Source organism: Pygoscelis adeliae, unplaced genomic scaffold, assembly GCF_000699105.1.
Source record: "Pygoscelis adeliae isolate BGI_AS28 unplaced genomic scaffold, ASM69910v1 Scaffold113, whole genome shotgun sequence".
Lineage (NCBI taxonomy): Eukaryota > Metazoa > Chordata > Aves > Sphenisciformes > Spheniscidae > Pygoscelis > Pygoscelis adeliae.
This window is the reverse complement of record NW_008825108.1, coordinates 795,887-816,738: the sequence shown is the minus strand read 5'-3', so window position 1 is coordinate 816,738 and position 20,852 is coordinate 795,887. Positions and strand designations below refer to the sequence as shown.

Here is a 20,852-nt window from a genome sequence, read left to right as displayed (position 1 = left end):
TTATATCAAAATCCATTATGGAAAATAGATGAGAACCTTGGATCTTTTTGAAATTTGGCAGTGCATTCAGCATATACTACCAGCAGATAACAACTCCATCTCTTACGGCTGCTTACATTTCTCTTTAAAGGATCTTGTTGTTAATTGCTTGAAACTTGGCCAAGCTGTAACAGGTTGGGCTGGAATTTTCCACTTAAAAGAAAAAGGCAATATGGATTCCTCATTTCCTGTATGCTAAATGAAGCAGGGACCTGTGGGAAAAATAGTATGCAATCAAATAATTAAACATTCTGCCATAAAGCGTTACAGCTAGGGAGAGGAGTTGAGGGGAGCATATAACTTGACTTCTGTCTTCTTCCATTCTTTCAACACTTAACTTTGTGACGTTGTTTTGTGCAGAACAAGGTATAATGTCACTTATTTGTGAGTGCTGGCATAGTGAAAAAAATGCATTTGACATTGATATCCCTGAATTTGATCCTGGGTTTTGGGGGGGGGGGGGGAGGGTGTTCTTTTGAGGTTTCTTTCCTGTTTGGATTTTTTTTTAAATTTGGCTTGGGTTTTTTGGGAATTGTTCTTTTAGTTTGGCCCTAACCAGCAATAGAATGACTTGAGTACTTCTGGGACTGAAACATCAGATACTTCTGTGTATGTAATCAGATATCCAAGACCAGTGCATGAGTACAAAATGCTCTGTAGATTCTTGAATTAGAAATCCTGGTCTGCTAGATTTACAAGCTTGCACCCCTTTTTGGAAAAACTCTATTTGCTCATAAAAATCTTATTGGCTCCCCTTAGCCTTGTCTCTGTGACTTCTGACTCTACATCACGCTCATTTTGTCTGTGGGCTGTGGTTTGGTCATTTTGCATGCACTGCCCCCTAACTGCTGAAATTCAAACTTATGTGCCACATTTTGCCTGGGATCCCTATCCTCTCGTAACAAAGATAGCAAAAAAAAAAAAAAAAAAAAAAAATCTAACTGGACTTAGTCCAGTTTTCTTTCATCAAGAAAATCCTCCATAGCCCCTGTAAATACTCAAGGTGAATATCACTCCCATGATAAGAGTTTCTTCTATTTTCTTTCTTTGAGCATGTAGGTGGTACCTTTTTCTCTGAGTTTTGGGGGTGTGATAGTTGGCCTCAAGCTTGAACAGAAAACACTGGTCCTTTTCTCTCTCTCTGATGCACTTACAGCTATTCATGTCCGTGTGATGCAGAACTGGGGGCAGTGACTCACCTGGAGACAGCCTTGGCCATTCTCTACTTGGGTCAGACGTAGTCCTCTCTTGATCCTCCAGTGGTGGCACTGGATAAACTGTGACTTCATAATTTTGGGAATATACTTAGCCGTTTCTTTGGAATGAATCAGCTGGTGAGACGGTGAAATCCTGACTCTCCTGTAAGCATTTTCAGTCTGTCATTGGCTCAGGCAGGGGCACATTTACATCTAGGTTCTTGATGTATTATGATTAAATGCAAAGACATTCTGTATTCTTCCTACCACTCCATGATGTGCCATGTAGATTGATGGAAAAGAAGTAACTTCTCTATAGTAGATGTGATAAAATTTCTGTTATTTTGAGACTTTTGACTGAAACATAGCAGCTGGAGTGCTTTCTTGAAATTCTGTTCCAACAAGACTTTCATCTCAACCGTGCTCTTTCAGCACTAATAAGGCCATAACTCAATCTCCTCACTCAAGTGTTTTAAGGCTATTTTGCTTTTTCATTGCAGGTGTTCATGCACTACACCCTTTTCAAGACCTCTGCCCATTTAATAAACAACAAATTATAAATTAGATGATGAATTTTGGGCATTCTCACTAACATTTGTTTCACCCTTTAGGAGAAGCCTATATGAGAATGAGCCGGCTGCCAGAAGCAGAGCGCTGGTATGTGGAGTCACTGCGATCCAAGAGCGACCACATCCCAGCCCATCTCACCTATGGAAAACTGCTGGCTCTGACGGTGAGTTAATCAGCAGCTCCTGGGAGCTGGTCCCAGGCCCTTCAAGTAGGTGAGGTAAAGGGACAGGAAGACTTTGTTCTGGAAATTGCTTATTGCCTTATTTGTCACGCTATTTCAGTCATGCCTTCTAATTAAGGATTTTGACAGCATTGGTTTTTTGTGAAACTTTGCATCCATTCCTGAAATAAAAAGGTATTAGCAAAAGTGGTTTTAATATGATGTTGTAAAAGTGTGACATAACAAATTTCGATGGCAAGGTTCACTCTATTCCTGTGTGGCACAATCATTTGAACAGTGATTCAAAGCTATGAAGGCACAAATCAAAGTTACCAAGACAAAATCAAAGTTACCAAGGTACAAATTAAAGTTACCAAGGCACAAACCAAAGTTACCAAGACAAAATCAAAGTTACCATACTACAAGGTTATGCGCGATATCAGTTGCTTACCAAAGATCTGCTGCTGGTAAAAGGTGTCTCTGCCTCGAGGGGCAACCTTGAGAGGCGTCCCAGCTCAAGGGGAGATCACTGCCATGCAGCCAGACTGCTTAGCTGGGAGAGCTCAAAGCAGGCTCGCTTAGGCTCTCATATTTATGGAATAAAGTGGTTGGCTCGTAGTCAAATAACACGTGATGGGAAAGGTATGGATGAGGCTCCTTGTACCCACAACTTTCTTTGTTCCTTGATGAATGAGTCTTGGAAAAGCCACCTGCTATTCATGTGTTAATTGCATGATAGGTGTTCCAAGCTCATATGCATCGATGCTCACTGTCACTCTGCTCCTTTGTGGGTTTTCAGAGAACAGATTGAAACTGAGGAGTCCTTGGCCCGTTTAGGGCTCAGGCCTTTACCTCCTTTGGAGCCTGAACCAAACTACCGCTAGTGTGGTTAAGGGGTCGAGTGCATCCGTCACACTCTGTACCCAAAGAAAACAGTTATAATAACATAGGAGCTTCATAACAGATAGTAAGGAGTTCTCTGGTTGAAAAAGCCTTTATTATAAGTAGTTTAGATCACAAGTAATGATATTAATACAAAAAGATATTAAGTGTTTGACCCAGGGTTGTTGTAGCAGCCTTATGGCAGAGCTAGAGGTGTCACCTATACTTTGGAAGCACATCTCATGCTTTGAATTTACAGAGTATCTCTTTGAGCACGTGAAAATAACTACTCAACTACTAAGAGCTAGTTTGAAAAAAATCAGAAGAGTTGGACTTTTTCATTTCTTCAAAATTTACTTTGCCCTTTGAGTATAGATGAGCTTGTAGCTCCAGCTAAAATAGCCCATATGATGGTTATAGCAGAGATCCAGTCCCTCCTTGGTTTTCACACATTTTGAAGATGAAAATGGATTTCTTTTTTATTCACTAAAATAATTCTGTTTTAAAACTGCTTTCACTTGTTTTCCATTTCTCATTCCTATTTTTTTGACCATATCCTCTTTCCTGTCTCTCTCTTCCACATTTGCTTTCATTGTTCGCTCCAAGTGGTTTCATATCTCCTTTCTGTGCTCTACCGATATGTCTTTGTATGGCTCTTCAGTCATTGTGCCTCAGTCTGAATATCTTCCTCAACTTTTCACCTAGCTGTAAGCTTTTACTCTGATCTTGTTTATGCCCTGTCCAGTCTTCAAGCAAAAAATGTCCTTGGAGACAGGGTAGAGATCCAGTGAAGAAAAATAGCTCATAATTAATTTCAGCAGATCCATTGCTGATAAAAGTATCTGAATTTGGAAAAGGGGGAGGAATTAGAACAGAATTTTTCTATATGAGCAACAAGTGACAACATAATTAGAAACAATTAAAAATTGTTCAGTGTTATCATGTAGTGTCAAATACAGAGTTTGATTAAAAACTACCTGGATGGGAATTTTTATCTTGTAATGGAAGTCGAGGTGCTAGTGTTTTATCCCCACTGCCTGTCAGTTCCAGACCCTGGAAAGGCAGTTTTTTGCTACAATTTCCAATTATAGTTAAAATTTCTGGGATATTGACAAATAAATGTACTCACTGATTATGTTCCTCTGGGATAGAACTGTAAGTAGGTTATACAGCAAAATTTCCTAATTTACCTTGCTTTTCTGGCAGATATCTTCATATCTTGCACTTAATAATAGCAGAAAATCAGCGATACTGGTTTCTTCTTAGCAGATCTTTGACACAAAAGTTCTAATTTATTAGAATTGCTGTGGGGAAAGAAAGAGCTTTCTCAATTATTTTTTTCAAATTTCTCAATTTTTTTTGGTGTGTCTTCTTTTCTTTTTTTGTTCTTTTCTATTCCACACACATCACCCTACCCCAGTACTCCTTTGGTTAATTTTGCATTTTCTGAACTGCTGAGTATATGAAATATGAGGTCTACTAGGGAAAGTCTTGAAGTTGTTCTGGGAAACAAGGTCTCACAGCTTTCTTCAAAATAACGAAATCCCCAAATTCCATAACTCTGTACAAACATTGTGAGCCACTAAAAAGAAATTTTTAATTTTGTCCCCTCCTTATGAAAGTTCAGTTATGGGATTAAACATTAGTGGCATACCCCAACTTTGGGAAGGAAGTGATGAAAAATGTACACGAATCCTATAATATACAATTCTCCTATAGTAGAATTGAACTGTTTACTTTTCTCCAGGGATATAAACGCAAGATACATGTGAGGTGGATTGTGCCTTGAAGACCTGAACTATGTTTGTGGAAGAATGTGTCTCATTAGCAAAAAGGACAGGAGCTGTGTACAGCTTTGAACACTGAATACTGTACCATGATAGGCAACAAAATACTCTGCCTATCCTTTCTCAATACACACTTGCTTACCTATACTTGCTCTGTGCCATAATTGTAGTCTATTCTCATCACGCTTGTTTGTTATCACCTCTTGACACTTTTTTCTTCTATTACTGTTGCTTCTTCTCATATTCATGGCAATATGTACAGATAGTGTTCATGTCCATTCTATTAACAGCAGCATAAGCTGAAAAGATGGTGCTGCTGTCCTGTTGGCTTGTAGTGACATAGGACTTCATAAACACATAACAAGGCAACATGTTGATGACAAAGTAATTAGAGATGGCAGAAAAATTTTCAGGTGGTTATTTCATTCATGAAAAAAAAAGTTCATTTATCTTTGATCTATTGAAATTTGGCATTTATTTCATTTAATTATTTCAGCTACAAAGTCTGAAAAGACATTCAACAGGAAAATGGATGATGAAGAGATTTGGCAATAGAATATGGATTTTTGTCTCCATGTTGGTCACTTATCCTTAATCAGTTTTGCAGCCTACCATCTGCTCCGTGATTCACATTAAATGAATTTTGTCTAGTTTCTAGTATACTGAACTGTACTAATATTAGTTCCCATCACAAATATATGATTGCTGTAACTGACATGCTTCCTGGAAGTCTGCACAGACTTCCTTGGGATTCAGTAGCATTAGAGCAGCTCCCCTTGGCATAGTTGTTTCAGCCCATACCTAACTTGAGCTACTACTGTGATTTATTCTTCTGCTAAACTTTGCTACCTAAGCTCATGGTCATTTTCTCACAGCCTGTATATTTAGGAGAGAGAAAAGCCTACTTCAGGTAGTTTTCAGATGTTAGAGGAGTGATATTTTAGAGGCTTCTTTCCCCTCATCTGTTGGAACCAAACCTTCAGACTTTTTGCAATCCTGTTTCTGAATATAAGTGCTGAGACAAACTATTGATAACACTTCTCTGTGTCTCTTCTCCAGGAAAGAAACGTGAGATGGTTGATGAAGTGAAGGGTGGAAGTGGATGCTAATATAGACAGAAAATTTTTCTCTGTCAGTGCAATTGGGGGGTGAGGGAGGAGAGGAGGAAGGTTTCAGACAAGTTCCTAAGTTCCAGCCAAAGGCAATTCTAGTATAAAAACCAATAGCAGTAAAGTCAAACCTGTAAAGTTCACAAATTCAGCTATGTTTTACTTCCTGACTTAAATTCCAATGAAGTGGTTTAATTTTAACTCCAGCTTTTCTGCCTTCTCAAGTCTGTTGCCAGTGTTAATTCTTACTAAAAGCAGGATGACATGATTCATTTAAACCTTTAGTGCCAATATGAATACCTGGACTGCCTTCTTGTACCTTATATTTTCTTTGCCTTCCCATAAGGAACTGTGAGGGTCACCTATGCCCAGTGTGTGGACTAGAGATTTGCAAAATTGCTTGCTCGTTACAGCAGGCTATCCTTTCCCAACTTGCAGCAAAAGCTTTTCAAAATTTCATAAACAGGGACATAGAAATAAATGAGTGTTCTAGAGTATAAGCTGTTTGTTTTGTTCATGTTGTCTGGCCTTGGTTCTGTCAAACACAAACTAGGAACTCTGCATGTTTTCTAAATCCACAATGACCTGTGCCTGTCTTTTTTTTATTTTAATATTGAGTTCCACTGCATACTTAAAATAAAGGCACCATATACTAGATGAGTTTATTAGCTTAGCAATGAAAAATATGTTTGCAGGTTTTTTTTTTTTTTTTTTTCCAACTTGAACAATAACCTGCATGAGCAATCTGGTCTGAATAAAATGTTAACTCTCCTTTGAGCAGGCGATTGGACAGGATGATATCTCAAGGTCTCTTCCAACATGAATCATTCTATGATTCTGTGTACCTTTCTTTGTTTTCATGCTGAAGCTATTTCCAGTTTACTAAAATGCAGTGTTTTGAATCAAAGTCGGGGTACAGACATGTATTTAACATTAACACCTATTATCCTTTCTTACTGAAAAGAGATTTTAGAGGAGGATTAGCTTCTACCAGAATAGGTTACCTTTTGCAAGGTCATGAGTGGCATGTAAAACTGTAAAGAAGGTAAATCACAATTCATCTACTGTGATAAACTTAAAATGATCATAATCATGCTGTAAGTGACAGATACTAATTCATGTTATCATCTCAAGTTGATTTTACCAGTTTCCCATTTGCACATAGCTAACGTCACTACTGTTCCAAAGGGCAATTTAAATTTTAAACTTGTATTTTGTGAGAGATGAAATGAACAATAGTAAGCAAAAGCATAATCTATGCTATTTAATTTTACTTCTGCTAATTCTTTTGGTTTTGTATATAGAATAGAATAGAAGAGAAGAGACTATTTCAGTTGGAAGGGTCCAACAGCAATCACCTAGTCCAACTGCCTGACCAATTCAGGGCTGACCAATAGTTAAAGCATGTTGTTAAGGGCATTGTCCAAATGCCTCTTAAACACTGACAGGCTTGGGACGTCGACCACCTCTCTAGGAAGCTTGTTCCAGTGTTTGACCACCCTCTCGGTAAAGAAATGCTTCCTAATGTCCAGCCTAAACCTCCTTTGGCACCGCTTTGAACCATTCCCATGTGTCCTATCACTGGATACTAGGAAGAAGAGACCAGCACCTTCCTCTCCACTTCCCCTCCTCAGGAAGCCGTAGAGAGCAACGAGGTCGCCCCTCAGCCTCCTTTTCTCCAAACTAGACAAGCCCAAAGCCGTTAGCTGCTCCTCATAGGGCATTCCTTCCAGCCCTTTCACCAGCTTTGTTGCCCTCGCCTGGACTCATTCAAGTACCTTCACATTCTTAAATTGTGGGGCCCAGAACTGCACACAGTATTCAACGTGAGGCTGCACCAACACTGAATAAAATATGGCTAATAAAATATGCTCAATAAAAGCACATACAATTTGTAAATTATTTCATTCATAAGTTTCTGTATATTTTAGAAAAAGTCTTCACAAGACAACATGTTTTGTTATTTCTGTGCAACATTCTCTTCCGAGATGAACATCGCTGACAACCTTTGAGGGTGCTAATAAGCAGTTTGTTTACGTCTAGAAATGTTTTAATGAACAGTTAAAAATTTATGTATTCAAGAACAGGAGAATTCCTGAGAAAGAATTTTATTTTTTTCTGAGTTTAGAAGTATGTGAAAATTGAGAGTGTAGAGTGTTACAAGCCCAGTCTCTGACAGGTGATTAGACAAACCTGAAGAAATAATATTTTCTTCTCCAATGCCTACATAAATTTTTGCATGTGTGTAGCTGGGAATATGGAAAGATGCAAAACCAAAGTAACGCAATAAAGTAAAAAGTGAAATAAAAATAAAACAAGCTTCCCTTCCCTACCCCTGAAAACCTGCTTGTGGCAAACTCTTATCCATCAATAATAATTCTAAATACTAAACATGGCATTTCTGCACAAAATTATTCTCAGTAAAGTTTACTTCCTGTATAACTTTAAGATACATTCATAAAACTCAGAATATGCTGTTCAGCTTGTAATAACTGTAATTTACATTGACACAAAAAACCGCAACCAACCAACCAACCAACCAAAAACCAAACCAAAAATAGCTGTTAATTTGTCATTGATTCTTGAAATACATAAGTGGTATAGTTCTCATTTGCATGCAATAAAACCTTTGGAGTAAAAAATTACTTATTAGTACTAAAAGAATCGTCTCTGTTCTTATTTTAATGCAAATACTTGTCTCAAGGCTTGTTAGCTCTTTTGGGATACAAGAAATACCAGGTGGACTTGGGCGTCCTGCTGTATATGCAGAAAAAAACAGACCAACTTAAAAGCTCCAAATGAATAGCTAATGAATTTACAGTCTTCCTACCTAATATCATAAGTCACAAATATTTCATAATCCCTATATTGGATAATGTTATATGTTCATATCTAAAAATTACAGCTCACTAAGCTACAATTTTCCCAAAAATATATTAGAACAGCATAATTTAGCGGTTGAAAAGCATGATTAGTAGCTCAGCTAGTAGAATAATTGGAAAATAGCCAGTTGTCTGGGGCTTAAGTTTGTGCCTTTCTTTTTTTTATTATTTATTTTTCAGAAACAACATGTAGCTCTTTAGGACTGCAGTGTTCTAGCATTATGTATTTCCAAGCGCTTTTCATATCTTTAACTTGTTAAGCTGCATAAATTACTTGAGAAATTTATTTGTCAATGTGACATGTTAGTTGACCTAGCCAATCTCCTGGTAGCACGGGAGTTTGGTACCATGGCATCTGAGCCTCATCCCTTGCTTAGGTAATTTATTTCTATATCACAAAGAAAAGCATAATTTTTGTAAAAGGCTTTAAAATTGCAAGGCTCCCAGTTTTAAGATAAAAATGAGTCTGTCAAAAATGACAGTGCCAGGTGAGGCCTTGAGCATGTGTAGTAATTCATTTTCCATTTTATGAGCAGACCTTCTAGAAGAGAAAGGGCTGGCTATCATGCTAAAAAAAAAAAATCATTTATAAGTAAGGCTTTTAATTTTTTTTTTCTCCTCTCACTTTAGTCTTCTTAAAGACAAGACTAAGAAACCCTCCCTCCTAATGGCTGGCCTCTCTGCAATCAGGCAGTGGATGGTTGTTATAGTAGCACGCTAGTCTGAGAAGCTTTATTTCAATTATAAATAAATCTGGTTTGAAGTTTTGTTTTATCTGATTTGAGTGAACTTGAGCCCACAAACCACCCCTCATAGCTTGCAGTAGTGCCTATAATTGCTAAAGTACTTAGGGGCAGCCCCATATTGTAACATTTAGCATGTTGCATCTAGGAATTACAGGCTTTGCTGTATTTCTTTGGAAAAAATTGCACAGTGTTTTCTTGCATTTTACACAGCACCACACAGTGCTGTTAATCTCCTATTTTTTACTGGCTTGGAAAATCACCCAAAGTGCTGTAAGAAAAATTTACTTTGCCTTGTAAAATTTCTGTGTTACAGCTCCAAACCATATTAAATTCAGTAATAATGACCCTAGAAGATTCCCTAAAATCTAAAATATTTTATTTTAAAATGTTTTCTCCAAAGGGGCATGGGGAGAAAGCAGACACAGACATGATAGAGACTGGCAGTGTTTTGGATTAAAATAAAAGAAACAGGATTGTGACATTCAAGTATCAACTGAAGTTAAATACTTTTTTTAAGTTTCAAAATACTCCCTCCTCGGTGGGTGGCCGTATTTTTCCCTGCAGTTGTTTGTAGCTTATGTTCCTGACAAACAGAAGGCCAGAGAGGTATCCTGCCATTTTTGTTTAGTTGTGAAATTACTCAGAGTGCCACTATCAAATACCCTACTGTATTCAGTAATTCGTGTAGTCCTTGAAAGTCATCTCAAAATAAATATAAATAAATGACAACATAGAAATAAATGGAAGGTAGTAAGAACAGAAAGAAATGGGACAGCAGGGGAAAAGGGGAACGTAAGGCAATAATGAATAGACTAATTCAACATTTACTATTTCTGTAATTACTTCCTGCTTATGTTCCAGCACAGAAAGGAAATCTGCATTTCTGTTGGACAGCTCTGTCATATTGTCATTTTTTGTGTCACTGGTTGATTGCTACTCTTTTTCTGTCTCTCTAGATTTACACAAATTGGAAAAAAGCAGGGATGAGGTAGAACAGTCATGATGTCAAAAGAATCGTGACTGTTTTTAAGACACAGCAATTGAAATGTTATATGTTAAATTTAGGTATAATTTTCTAGAACAGTTTATCCCGTCTTTTAGTAATCAATTCCTTTAAAACAACAAAAAAAATATTTTTAGTAATACTTCTTTTGGGAATTATAAGTAAACGCCTACACATATAGAAATCTTTAATCTATGAAAAGACATTTTCTGAATGGGTCAATTTAATTAGATGAGCAAAGCTGTTAGATATTTCATTTTGGGAGGCTAAATACCTTGACTGTTAGTACTGCTTCTAGGAAGAATTTTTTAATGAGAATTGGATATTTCCGTTAAACTCCTATCATAATAAAGTATAAATGACATTGAATCCTTGAGAAGGCCCTCCCTAAGAAGTCAAGTTAAGGCAAGCAATAGCAACCTCTACTTTTCTGTCGGGTATTCAGTTTGTCTATTGAGTCTGAAACAGACACTGCAATTTTTCTTGCCACTTGAAATCCCTTGAGGGTTAAAACTGATCCAAGCACAAAGTTTGGATTTAGTTCTGAAATTTGCAAAATGTCAGAAGCTGTTTTCATTCTTGTTTCCAGTTTACATGCGATTTGCTTGTAGGTGATGGGAATATGGAAAGTCATGTTTATTGACTTCAGAACCATGAGCCCTATTTTTTTAAAGGTTTGGTTATCTGGTGTATCTGGAGCATTAACACCTCCAGGCTGAATGTCAGGATTTCCGAACTACAGAAATTTCAATAGCTGACATCTATTGAGCTTGTATTTCTTCTGAGGTTGGCCGCATGCCATAAGTATTGCATCCACAGATATACTTTTCAGTCCCCTTAGGACATATATTTGGCTGCATGCCAAATGTAACAGAATTAATTGTAAAACGGAGTATTTTCATTTAAATATAACATATCCGTCTAACTAGTTGGTAGATTACTCTGGAGCAGGTATTTAGGCACATAACCCCTCACTAACCTCCTTTAGGGATCTCATCTTCTGTATCTTGTTTCTAACTTCCTGTAGACAGGAAAAGGGGAGCCCTAAACTTCTCACTTTACTCAACATAAATTTAAAGCTTGTTGTAGAAAACATCACCGACACAGGATGAACTGCTTTCATGAAAGAAAGAGATCTTTTTGTTTTGCTACATGGTTGAATATAGCCGCCAGTCACCTGTTATTACTCTGTGTGTAGTAATTTTGTCAGTAATCATAGAAAAATGCATGACATAAGCTAAATTTGGCCTACAAGAAATTCATAGGACTCAGTGAAAACAGCATGTGGAGATAGTGAATTTATGTTCTACTGACTGGCCAGTGAAATATGAGTAGATATTAATACACTACTTTATCAGAAAATATAAAATGTGGCTTAAGACTGAATGGAAAAGAAAGTGCCTAACATGGAAATTTACTTAACATTTCATTACATATTCTTGATATAAAATAATCTAAAGCTTAATGGCCGAGGTGAACATTTCAATATGGATCTAGACAGTAAATAAATCAAAGGTGTCGAATGAAATCTGTTCTTTAAAAGTTTACTTAAAACTGTACACAATCTTTCTTGGTTTTAACAGTGATGTAATGAGGTAAATTCCTTTTAGACTTCAAGTTGCCCAAAAAAAAACATTAAAAAATGGGTATATATTTAAAAAAAACCCAAACAAAACAACTAAAAAAATCTTCAAGGGGAAAAAAAAAATCCTATGCCTATATTTCTTTCCTATATCATTTTGAATGCTTTAATAAAACAAGAATGCTTTTTTGTGATATGAGACCCATAAAACAAGAAAATGGATGTCAAATAGCTCTAATATATTATTGCTTAATCAGATACATACTGCTTTACTTGAAGAAAATATCACCTTAATAGGCTCTGAATCATGCCCCAAGCCAGTAAAGTTATGAGCTGTGCTTTAGATTCCTAAATCTATGTATAAGCAGTGGTGTCACATTCAAAAATGCTTAAGCTCCAGTGGATTCCCACCAAAGTCAATGGGCAATGCTTAAATCTCAGCTTTTTGGTTATCATGCCATTAATTATCCCTGTAGATGTAGACTCAAGAACCCCATTTATGTTATTACTTTCTAAAATAACCTTGGCTCGTAAAAAAATTACACTGCCTTCAGTAGACTCTCAGTCAGGCTAGTAGATGGATTTTTAGTCAACAAAAAACCACCTGTGGTTGAAGGAGGACTACCGCGATATATTTAGATGGAAATGAACCACTTAAGGTGCAAATAGAGGATTAAACTAAAATAAGACGTTGCATTTTATTGATCCTACCAAGGCTTATTTCTAAAAGTAATTTACTGGATTACACAAGGAGTATGCATAGACTCACCTGCATGTTAGGACCCTGGTCCAGTGAAATGACTGGAAAGGAGAGTCATGACCTCAGGACCAAGGGTATGCGAATGTGTCACATTGGACAATAATGGGAATGTTGCCTTACATTTACTATGAGGTAAAGATTAGTATGTGGTGAATTATCATGGATTAGTAGAGACAGGTTTATACTCTAATTTCCTCCAAGCAATCCAATTCTTGCTCCCATACACTGAGATTAATATATTACACCAAAGAGGAATAATATTCTCATGTTCTTGAAGTTAGAGAGCCAAAACTTGAGAGGATCCGTACTAGTAACAGTATTGTTTCTCACTGTGATCATCTAAGGATATGAGAGAGGAAAACTGCTTGAAAAGATAGCATCTTTTACAAGCCCAGTGATATTAGTTGGGCAAAGAAGGGCTTTGCATGACTGTAAACTCCTCCCCCCCAACTATTTGGTTTTCTAATGAAATATATGGTGCTGCTCACTACAAATCACTTCTCATTACAGATCTTGCCTCATGTGTGTGTTTTTCTGGGCCTGATGTTAACCTTTAGAAGTCATTGCTTCTCTGCCATGTCCAGTTGTTTTTATTTTATTATGATAAAGATGAGATGAAGAGGCAAGATTTATGTCTTTGCTGCACAGAAAGTATAGAGACTGAGATAAATTTTGGACCTTTGATGTGAATAATGCAAATCCCATGTATTTCAGTGGGACTAGCATTTCACATACCAATTATGGTGCAAGATATTCACATTGTAATTCAGAGTGAAGAAGGAAGAGTTGTAGAAATAACAGCAAAATAAGGGGAAAAGAAGAATCCATCCATTTAGCTACTAAATACTAGACATGAAAGTCATTTCTTAAGTCTTAATATTTAGAGGAGGGATGAGAAGCTTGCATATGTCAGTGACCTCATTATAAGATGCAACTCTCTAGCTCCTGTTTCTTTAGACCAGCTGACTAAAAGCTTTTCAAGACTTTATCACTAATTTACTCAGTTATACACCATTTAAATTGTGTATTGCCTGTCCTGTGACAACTTTTGTAAGGCAAAAGGAACTGGTTATGAAACAGATATGCAGGTCTGCAATAACATAAAGAAACATGAAATCAAGTCAGTCACAAGTTCAGTTCAGACCTTTTTACTATACTTGCGTAGTCTCTCTGTGACTTTAAAATGTCCTAGAGAGGAAGAAGGAAATATGTAAAATAGTCATTTTTTCTGTATTCAGTGTCCGCAGTTTAATCAATCTTCCATTAAGAAATCTTTTTATAATTCAATTCCTTTTATTAAAAAATGTGAATGCTTGCCAAAAAAAATTGAGCAGATGTGGGGAATGACAGTCAACTGTGACACAAATTGAGTTCCTTATGCAATCACATTATTACCAGTTAAAGCTGGTAAAACTATATTGAAGAGTGAAGTCTCTGCTCTACTGATTAAACCCTGGCACACTTTGAAGAATGATGAATATTTACAAAATACAAAATTGGTTTAAATTGCAGAGACCACCTAATTTGTTGAACCACCTTACTGGTTGCCACTGTGTCATCATAGTTTCCACAAGAGGGTTATTCAGAGCTGCTCAGCTGTATTAATCTTTTACAATTTTACTAGCATCTCAGGGTCCTTGGGCCTCCAGCAGCCTGAAGTACAACAGCTGCCTCAACATGAATTTGGCACAGTTTGCCAGCAGAGTCAGGAAAAAATTGGGGTGGATATAAAAACCGTAGTTTTGTCCTCAGTTTTTTAATATTTTAAGGATAATTACAGGGTCTTCTACTAATGCATCAACTGCCCTTAGCTAGCTCTCTTTTGTTTGTTGTGGTGATCATAACAGTCTTTTGTAGGAAAGCCCAGTTAAGCAGTATGTCTGACCATATGAGCAAGGTCAGATCCATTGTCCTGGTCTCTAGGGAAGAAGCAACCAACCAAACAAAACCCCCCTTGCAGTCAACTTCTACAGAGAACTGGTCTTAAAAATCAAGCTCCTGAATTCATATTTAAACACTTAACTGTTTAGCTTCCAAAACTGCAAGCAACCAGCCATTCTGATTTGAAGTCTGCATGATTTGTGGAGAGTGGAGTATTTCTGAAAGCTAGGACAACTGGCATGCTAGGTTATAAAAGCCATGTGTCAGTTACATTCACTTTTTTCCTTTTAAATTCACTAGTGTTGCTGGAAGGTGGTAATCATGGGCAATTCATCTTTATTTAGGCACAGGGGAAACAAAATGAAGTTTTCTTTATTAATGGAAAACTGTTGAAAGTTTGTCCTCATGATAGGCATTAGAGTAAGGTCCAGGTCCAGTAAGGAGACTATCAGCACAGTCTTCCAAATCGATTATTAAAGTGTCTTCATTATGTTATTTTCCCCCCAGCAATGAGATTATCATTCATTGTTTTATGATTCTGTCTCATTGGTCTCGGCACTGAAAAGCTGTGAATATGCCAGTGCGTCTGTGCAGAAGATCTCCATTAGGGCTTGGGCTAGGACCACCCACTCATTTCTCGTGAGCAAACCAGTAGCTGTCAGATAGCACCTTTTCAGTAGCTACCGGCCTGGACTGGGTGTGAACTGGTCACCAACAGGTGAAAGGTATTTTGTATCCCATTATTAATCCTTAGAGCTATCAAGTCCTTCCATTAAAATCTTATGAATAACTTTTTTATTCTTCAAATAAGTCTGCTAGCATGCAGTTGTAAACTTGTATTTTTTGCTTTGTAAAATTGCCAAAGCATGTGGTTGTGCATATACAACTGCACACCCTGCTGCTAGAAATTGGGTGGTTTCCAGTAGCTCTCAATGCCTGCATTTGTATGGGTCAGTACACATAACGGTGAACATGCACACAAAATGCCTTCCTGCACCGCATCGGTATTTTTCAGCTGTTTAAACAATTATTTGGATTTTCTTTAAAAGTTAGAATTTTATTCCCTTATGCTATGTGTTTTATTTAACACTGAACACATGCAGTGGGGAAGGCACAATGACAGGGATTGCCGTCTTAATCTAACTACACTGTGTGTACGTTCTATTATGGTAGTTAAGGTGTACATTGGATAGTTGAAAAAAGTTGATACATGCTAAATTTTAATTGTGAAATAGCCGTATTCTGTCAAGTGATTGGATTTTATATCATTTGACACAAAAATAAGATGTATTAAATCTATGCTGAGGTATTGACATATTAGCAGCAGACAGATGGCACCAAAGAGGACATTTTAGATGGTGTGATGCAAGGTTCCTCAGAATGCCATTCTGCAAGAAAATGCTTTCATTCTTTTTTTTTAATTTTTGACAAATGTGGCTATATGAAAATGATGGCTAACATGAACAAATGTAGCTGTGCTGATTGTTTATAGTCAGATCATTTTATGTCTTGGGTGATAAAATGTAAGATTTTTCTCCCCTTTATCTGTTAATGAATATTTGAGCCTGTTAATAGCACAGTCATTCCTTTGATGCTATGTATGCTGGCACCTGTCATCATTATGTGCTCCAGGTCTCCTGACTGGCTTGAACTTGAGTGCAATATGGTGTTTGGAAAGTGCCAAAAAGAGTAGAGCAGTCATGTATTTTCGGTGATCCCAGTAAACGAAAATTAATCATGTTTGACAAATGTTTGTGGCCTTATAGTTCTGTAGGCCGAAGCTATGTATTTTGAGACCATATTCAATGAACTGTCCTTTTACGTTCTAGAAATAGACACAGAGACAGCATGCAACCAGCTAAAACTAATGATGTTAGTCTGTTAAAAAAAGCAATAATACAAAATCCGTAGATGTTAATTCTCTCAGTATTAGTGATACATACACTTGATGCCTGTCATTTTGAAGCCTCAAGGCTGGACTTACATATGTCGTGGTACCTTTTGCGAGACTAAGAATGCCAACCTTGGGGTTAAATGTGCAAAATTTAGTGTTTAATTATGACCCTCCTTCCCCCACCATCATCCTAATTATCTTAATTTGAATAATTATTTTATACTGACCCAAATTTACGTTGTGTTTCCAGTTGGAGACTATTTTCTTCTTCACTTTTTGTTCTCAACTATGGTTGTATGCTATTTAAAAAAAAGAAATTGCATTTAATCTGTAGATGTGTCTTTACTGCACTATTAGATGAGGAAGAATCAGTCTGGGCTACATGTCATATTTTTTTTGGTTTGGGTTTTTGTTTTTGTTTTTTAAATAGGGATGAGAGGCACTGCAATATAAGATAGTGTAGTCTATCATGTAGTTGCACCATTTGGTTGACAGGAGCCTTGTGCCATGTGGATATAGTTTTAAGATACATGGGTTTACCAAAGAAAGTTTACTAAGTAATAAGGCTAAACTCTTACCTTCAATGAACATCGTTGTTGTGAAGCTGGAATATTGTAAATGCTAAGCCTGCTTGTATCTCTGCCAGGACAGCCTCTATGTTGGTTTTGATGGAACCTGGTCTTGATATAGTTCTTGGTGTGCTGCACAACTTCTTTCTCTCTCTTTATTTTATTGTCTCTAAGGCCCTTCAGGGAAATACTGAGAATCTGGAGCAGCTGTAATCATGAACAGGCCTCGTTATTATTCCTATGTTAACTTGTGGGATAGTGCAGGATGTATGCAATGTCTGTTTCCAGACCACAAAACTTGAGAAAGCCTATAAGCTTATATCTGTGAAATAACACTCAAGGCAACCTTGAGAGGTGCAGACCACAATGCACTTCCACTGTGGTTAAGCGTAACTGTTCTTTATTCTGGAGGCCCTCTATTTTATAACACGAACCACAGCAACTAATTTCATGGGGATAGGGATGAACAGGTCACAGGTATCTTATGGAATAGCTGGTGGTGATTTGTGTTTGAATATCAGACTAGGCTAATCCAATATGGCTATTTTCTTCATGAAAAGAGTAATGACCACTAATGGATCTGCTCTGGCACTTGTATACCATAATGCAACTTTAGTGGCTTGATAATTTCAGTGATAAGAAAATCTGTGGTTTAGAACATGTATGTTCTTTTTACCATAATTTCTGTTCTTTTTTTTTTTCCCCTGACCATTTTGTCATACCATTGACCATTGTCTTTAAAAATTACCTTTTCTATTTCAGTTATGTTTTATGGTTGACAGAATTGATTTCTGATAAAATCTTACTTCCCACATTAAAATCAGAAATATTTTCTATTTATATACCTTTGTTTGTGGTGACTTTACTGTTGGCTGTGTATATAGTGTTATTTAGGACACGAGGAAATGGAATGAAGCTGTGTCAGGTGAAGTTCAGTTTGGGCACTAGGAAAAGGTTCTTCACTGAGAGGGTGGTTGGTCACTGGAACAGGCTCCCCAGGAAAGTGGTCCCAGCACCAAGCCTGTCAGAGTTCAAGGAGCATCTGGACAACGCTCTTAGTCAAATGATAAAGTTTTAGGCAGACCTGAGAGGAGCAGGGAGTTGGACTCGATGATCCTTTATGGGTCCCTTGCAACTTGAGATATTCTATGATTCTGTGATTTCATAGAACCAAAAGATGTTTTTTCCCTTCCCCTCTCCCCCTTCTTTTTTTTTAAGAGCATGACTAAACTCCCTCCTACCTTCCCTTCCGATTTTAGCTTGGGTCTGTGTAATGCTCATCCTGATGCCTGTCCAGAAAAGTAGCGTGGAGCTTGATGTTCACCCAAAGCCCTTTACAATATTTTTTGCAATACATTTCTACCACTTCCTTACTTCTTGGACATTGATGATGTTGGACACATTTCTTTCTCAATCTGGAGATCTGCAGCATAAAGTAGCTGACCACAAAACTTACTGTAACACTTAAACATTCATGTTTACTTAGGTTAAGTCTAGTGATAATAGTAGTTGTTTTTCTCTAGTGCCTGGAATTTGGAAATAGTAACTGTACATGATCGCTCCATGGTGACACACTGGAAAAATAATTTTTCCTGCTTTTTTTTTTTTTAAGGGACGCAAGAGTGAGGCAGAAAAGTACTTCATGAAGGCCATTCAGCTGGATCCTACCAAAGGAAACTGCTACATGCATTATGGTACGTTTCAGATAGATAGGGTTTCCACACGTATTCCAGGATTGCTGTTAATCTCTCCGAGTGATTAAGGATTTGAAAAGTGCTGCTGGCAAACTACCTTCTTTAAAGGGAAAGAAACTAATCTACCATGTATAACTTCATCTCCATTTCAATTTGTTAATCACTGCAGAAGGAGAGGTGAAGATTTTCATATTTTGCATAGCTTTCCTCCTGTGAGGGGAATTTCAGTATTGCTGCCTCTCTGGGAAAGAAAAAAGGTGACTATTGCCATATGTTGAAGTTTCATGGCCTGGAATACTATTAACGGTTTTGGCCTAACTTTGCTGGCTGCTGGTGGGTGGGCAACTACAAGTTGTACTTTAGTGTGCGTGAGTTCTATATATCGAAGTGTCTGCTTTTTGTTGAAGGCTTACGGGCCTTACATCTACCTCCTTCCCAGCATCTTCATGGCTTGAAATGGGTAAGAATTACAAAAGTTTTTAACAAGTTGTCTATACCATTGTCATAGTAAGCCATGCACATGCTTAAAGCACACAGTTAATTTGAAGGTATCTTTATAACTTTGGATTGTTTTTGCTAGATGTGCAAAAAATATTTCCAGATGTGATTAGTCCCAAGGAACCAAAAATATTTAACTTTATGGACTAATTCTTACTGTATTTTAAAGCTGATAATAGACAAATCTAAAAATGCAAGGTATGTAGTCCCAATTGGAAAATATAGAGGAGTAATAAATTTCATCTTAGTTAAGGAAGAAGGTAGGGAACCACAGGCATACTATATATATCTTTGTATATTGTTTTAATTTCGTCTTCTGATTCTAACTGGTAAATGTAAAATAAATGAAAATGAGTGGCCAAAAGGGAAAATTAATCTCACATACTAACCATGTTTTTATTTTGTGTGTTTCCTTTGTCTGAATTGCTCACACGCTGTATTTCTGTTTGGTCCTATGCAATGTAAAATTCTGTATGTTAGGCTCCCAGAATCGATGCATACATTATTACTTAGAACATGTCATGGTATTTAAATGAATGTAGCCCAGTGCTGCATTATTTTGCATTATGGATCATTGCAGTTAGTGACCTTGTCTTCTATTTATGCCTGTGCAGGTAAAACTGATAGGAGTATTTGTGCACATAAGCTCCATTATTTCAATTGGGTGTAAGTATAGTTAATATCTCAAGATAATGAAGAAAAGTTGCAGCAGATTGTTTCTTGAAATCCTACTCAAGCCCGTTCCAGCCTTTTTTATTAAGAAATCTATCCCTAATTATTAAGAAATCTATTTGCATACAAATTCAAAAGTAGGTCTCAACAATCCATCCTGGCGATTGAAGTTATGATTGTGTATATTTTATTACAGGTCTAGACTTTTTTCTTTTTATCTCTCATTATTTCATCAACTTGCCTGTCTTTTCCTGCAGTATTCCCTCTGTGTCATTTTCAAGTGCCCTATAAACTAAAAGCAAGGTTATTCAAATCATCAATCATCTCTGATGTACTGACTACTTCATTACCAGACTACAATATTAAAATGGTGTATTGTTTCCTGATTAAGATTATTCCCTAAAAACTTTAGCAAATTTTTCCTTTATTGTGTCACAGGTACAAAAAGTGGTTTCTGTGTCCTTGTGCAGAGGTCATTATTGCAACATAAGTGAGATCCTGCTCTGCAGATGAGGAGTGAAGGGCAAAATTTAGTCAGTGTTTGGAACACCGGCATAGTAAAATGTGATGCTGAAGGGCTGTAGACACAAGAAGGTTCTCTGTACTAGTCACTAGGTCTCTGTCATGGAGTATTATACACAAAGAGCTCTACTGAATGCAGGTGAAACCTTTTCTTTTGATTGTGATCACCTCACCAAATTCAGTGTGTTACTCTATGTTTATATCAAAGTAGCTATGAGAAAGATATGGTTTACTTCTGCTTGGCTTATGTGTCTGTGTAGTACAGGTGATGTCAAAACCTTGTCACTTCGAGCAAAAGGCTGTAAAATTTGAAATAAATTATCCTTGTTTTTCTTTCTTTTCCTTTTCCCTTTCTTTTCTTTGTCCCTTTCTTTCCCTTTTCCCTTCCACCTATTTCTTGTATTGA

At 37.0% G+C, this 20,852-nt stretch overlaps 1 protein-coding gene across 1 annotated transcript in view; it reads left to right on the top strand.

Annotated features, from left to right (window-relative positions):
* TMTC2 (transmembrane and tetratricopeptide repeat containing 2) overlaps positions 1-20,852 on the top strand; it is a 160,590-nt gene that overhangs the window by 96,821 nt on the left and 42,917 nt on the right. Inside the window, exons 8-9 of the mRNA XM_009327653.1 lie at positions 1,847-1,968; positions 18,673-18,754. Of these exons, the coding sequence (XP_009325928.1) occupies positions 1,847-1,968; positions 18,673-18,754 (204 nt within the window). The remainder of the gene's footprint in view (positions 1-1,846; positions 1,969-18,672; positions 18,755-20,852) is intronic.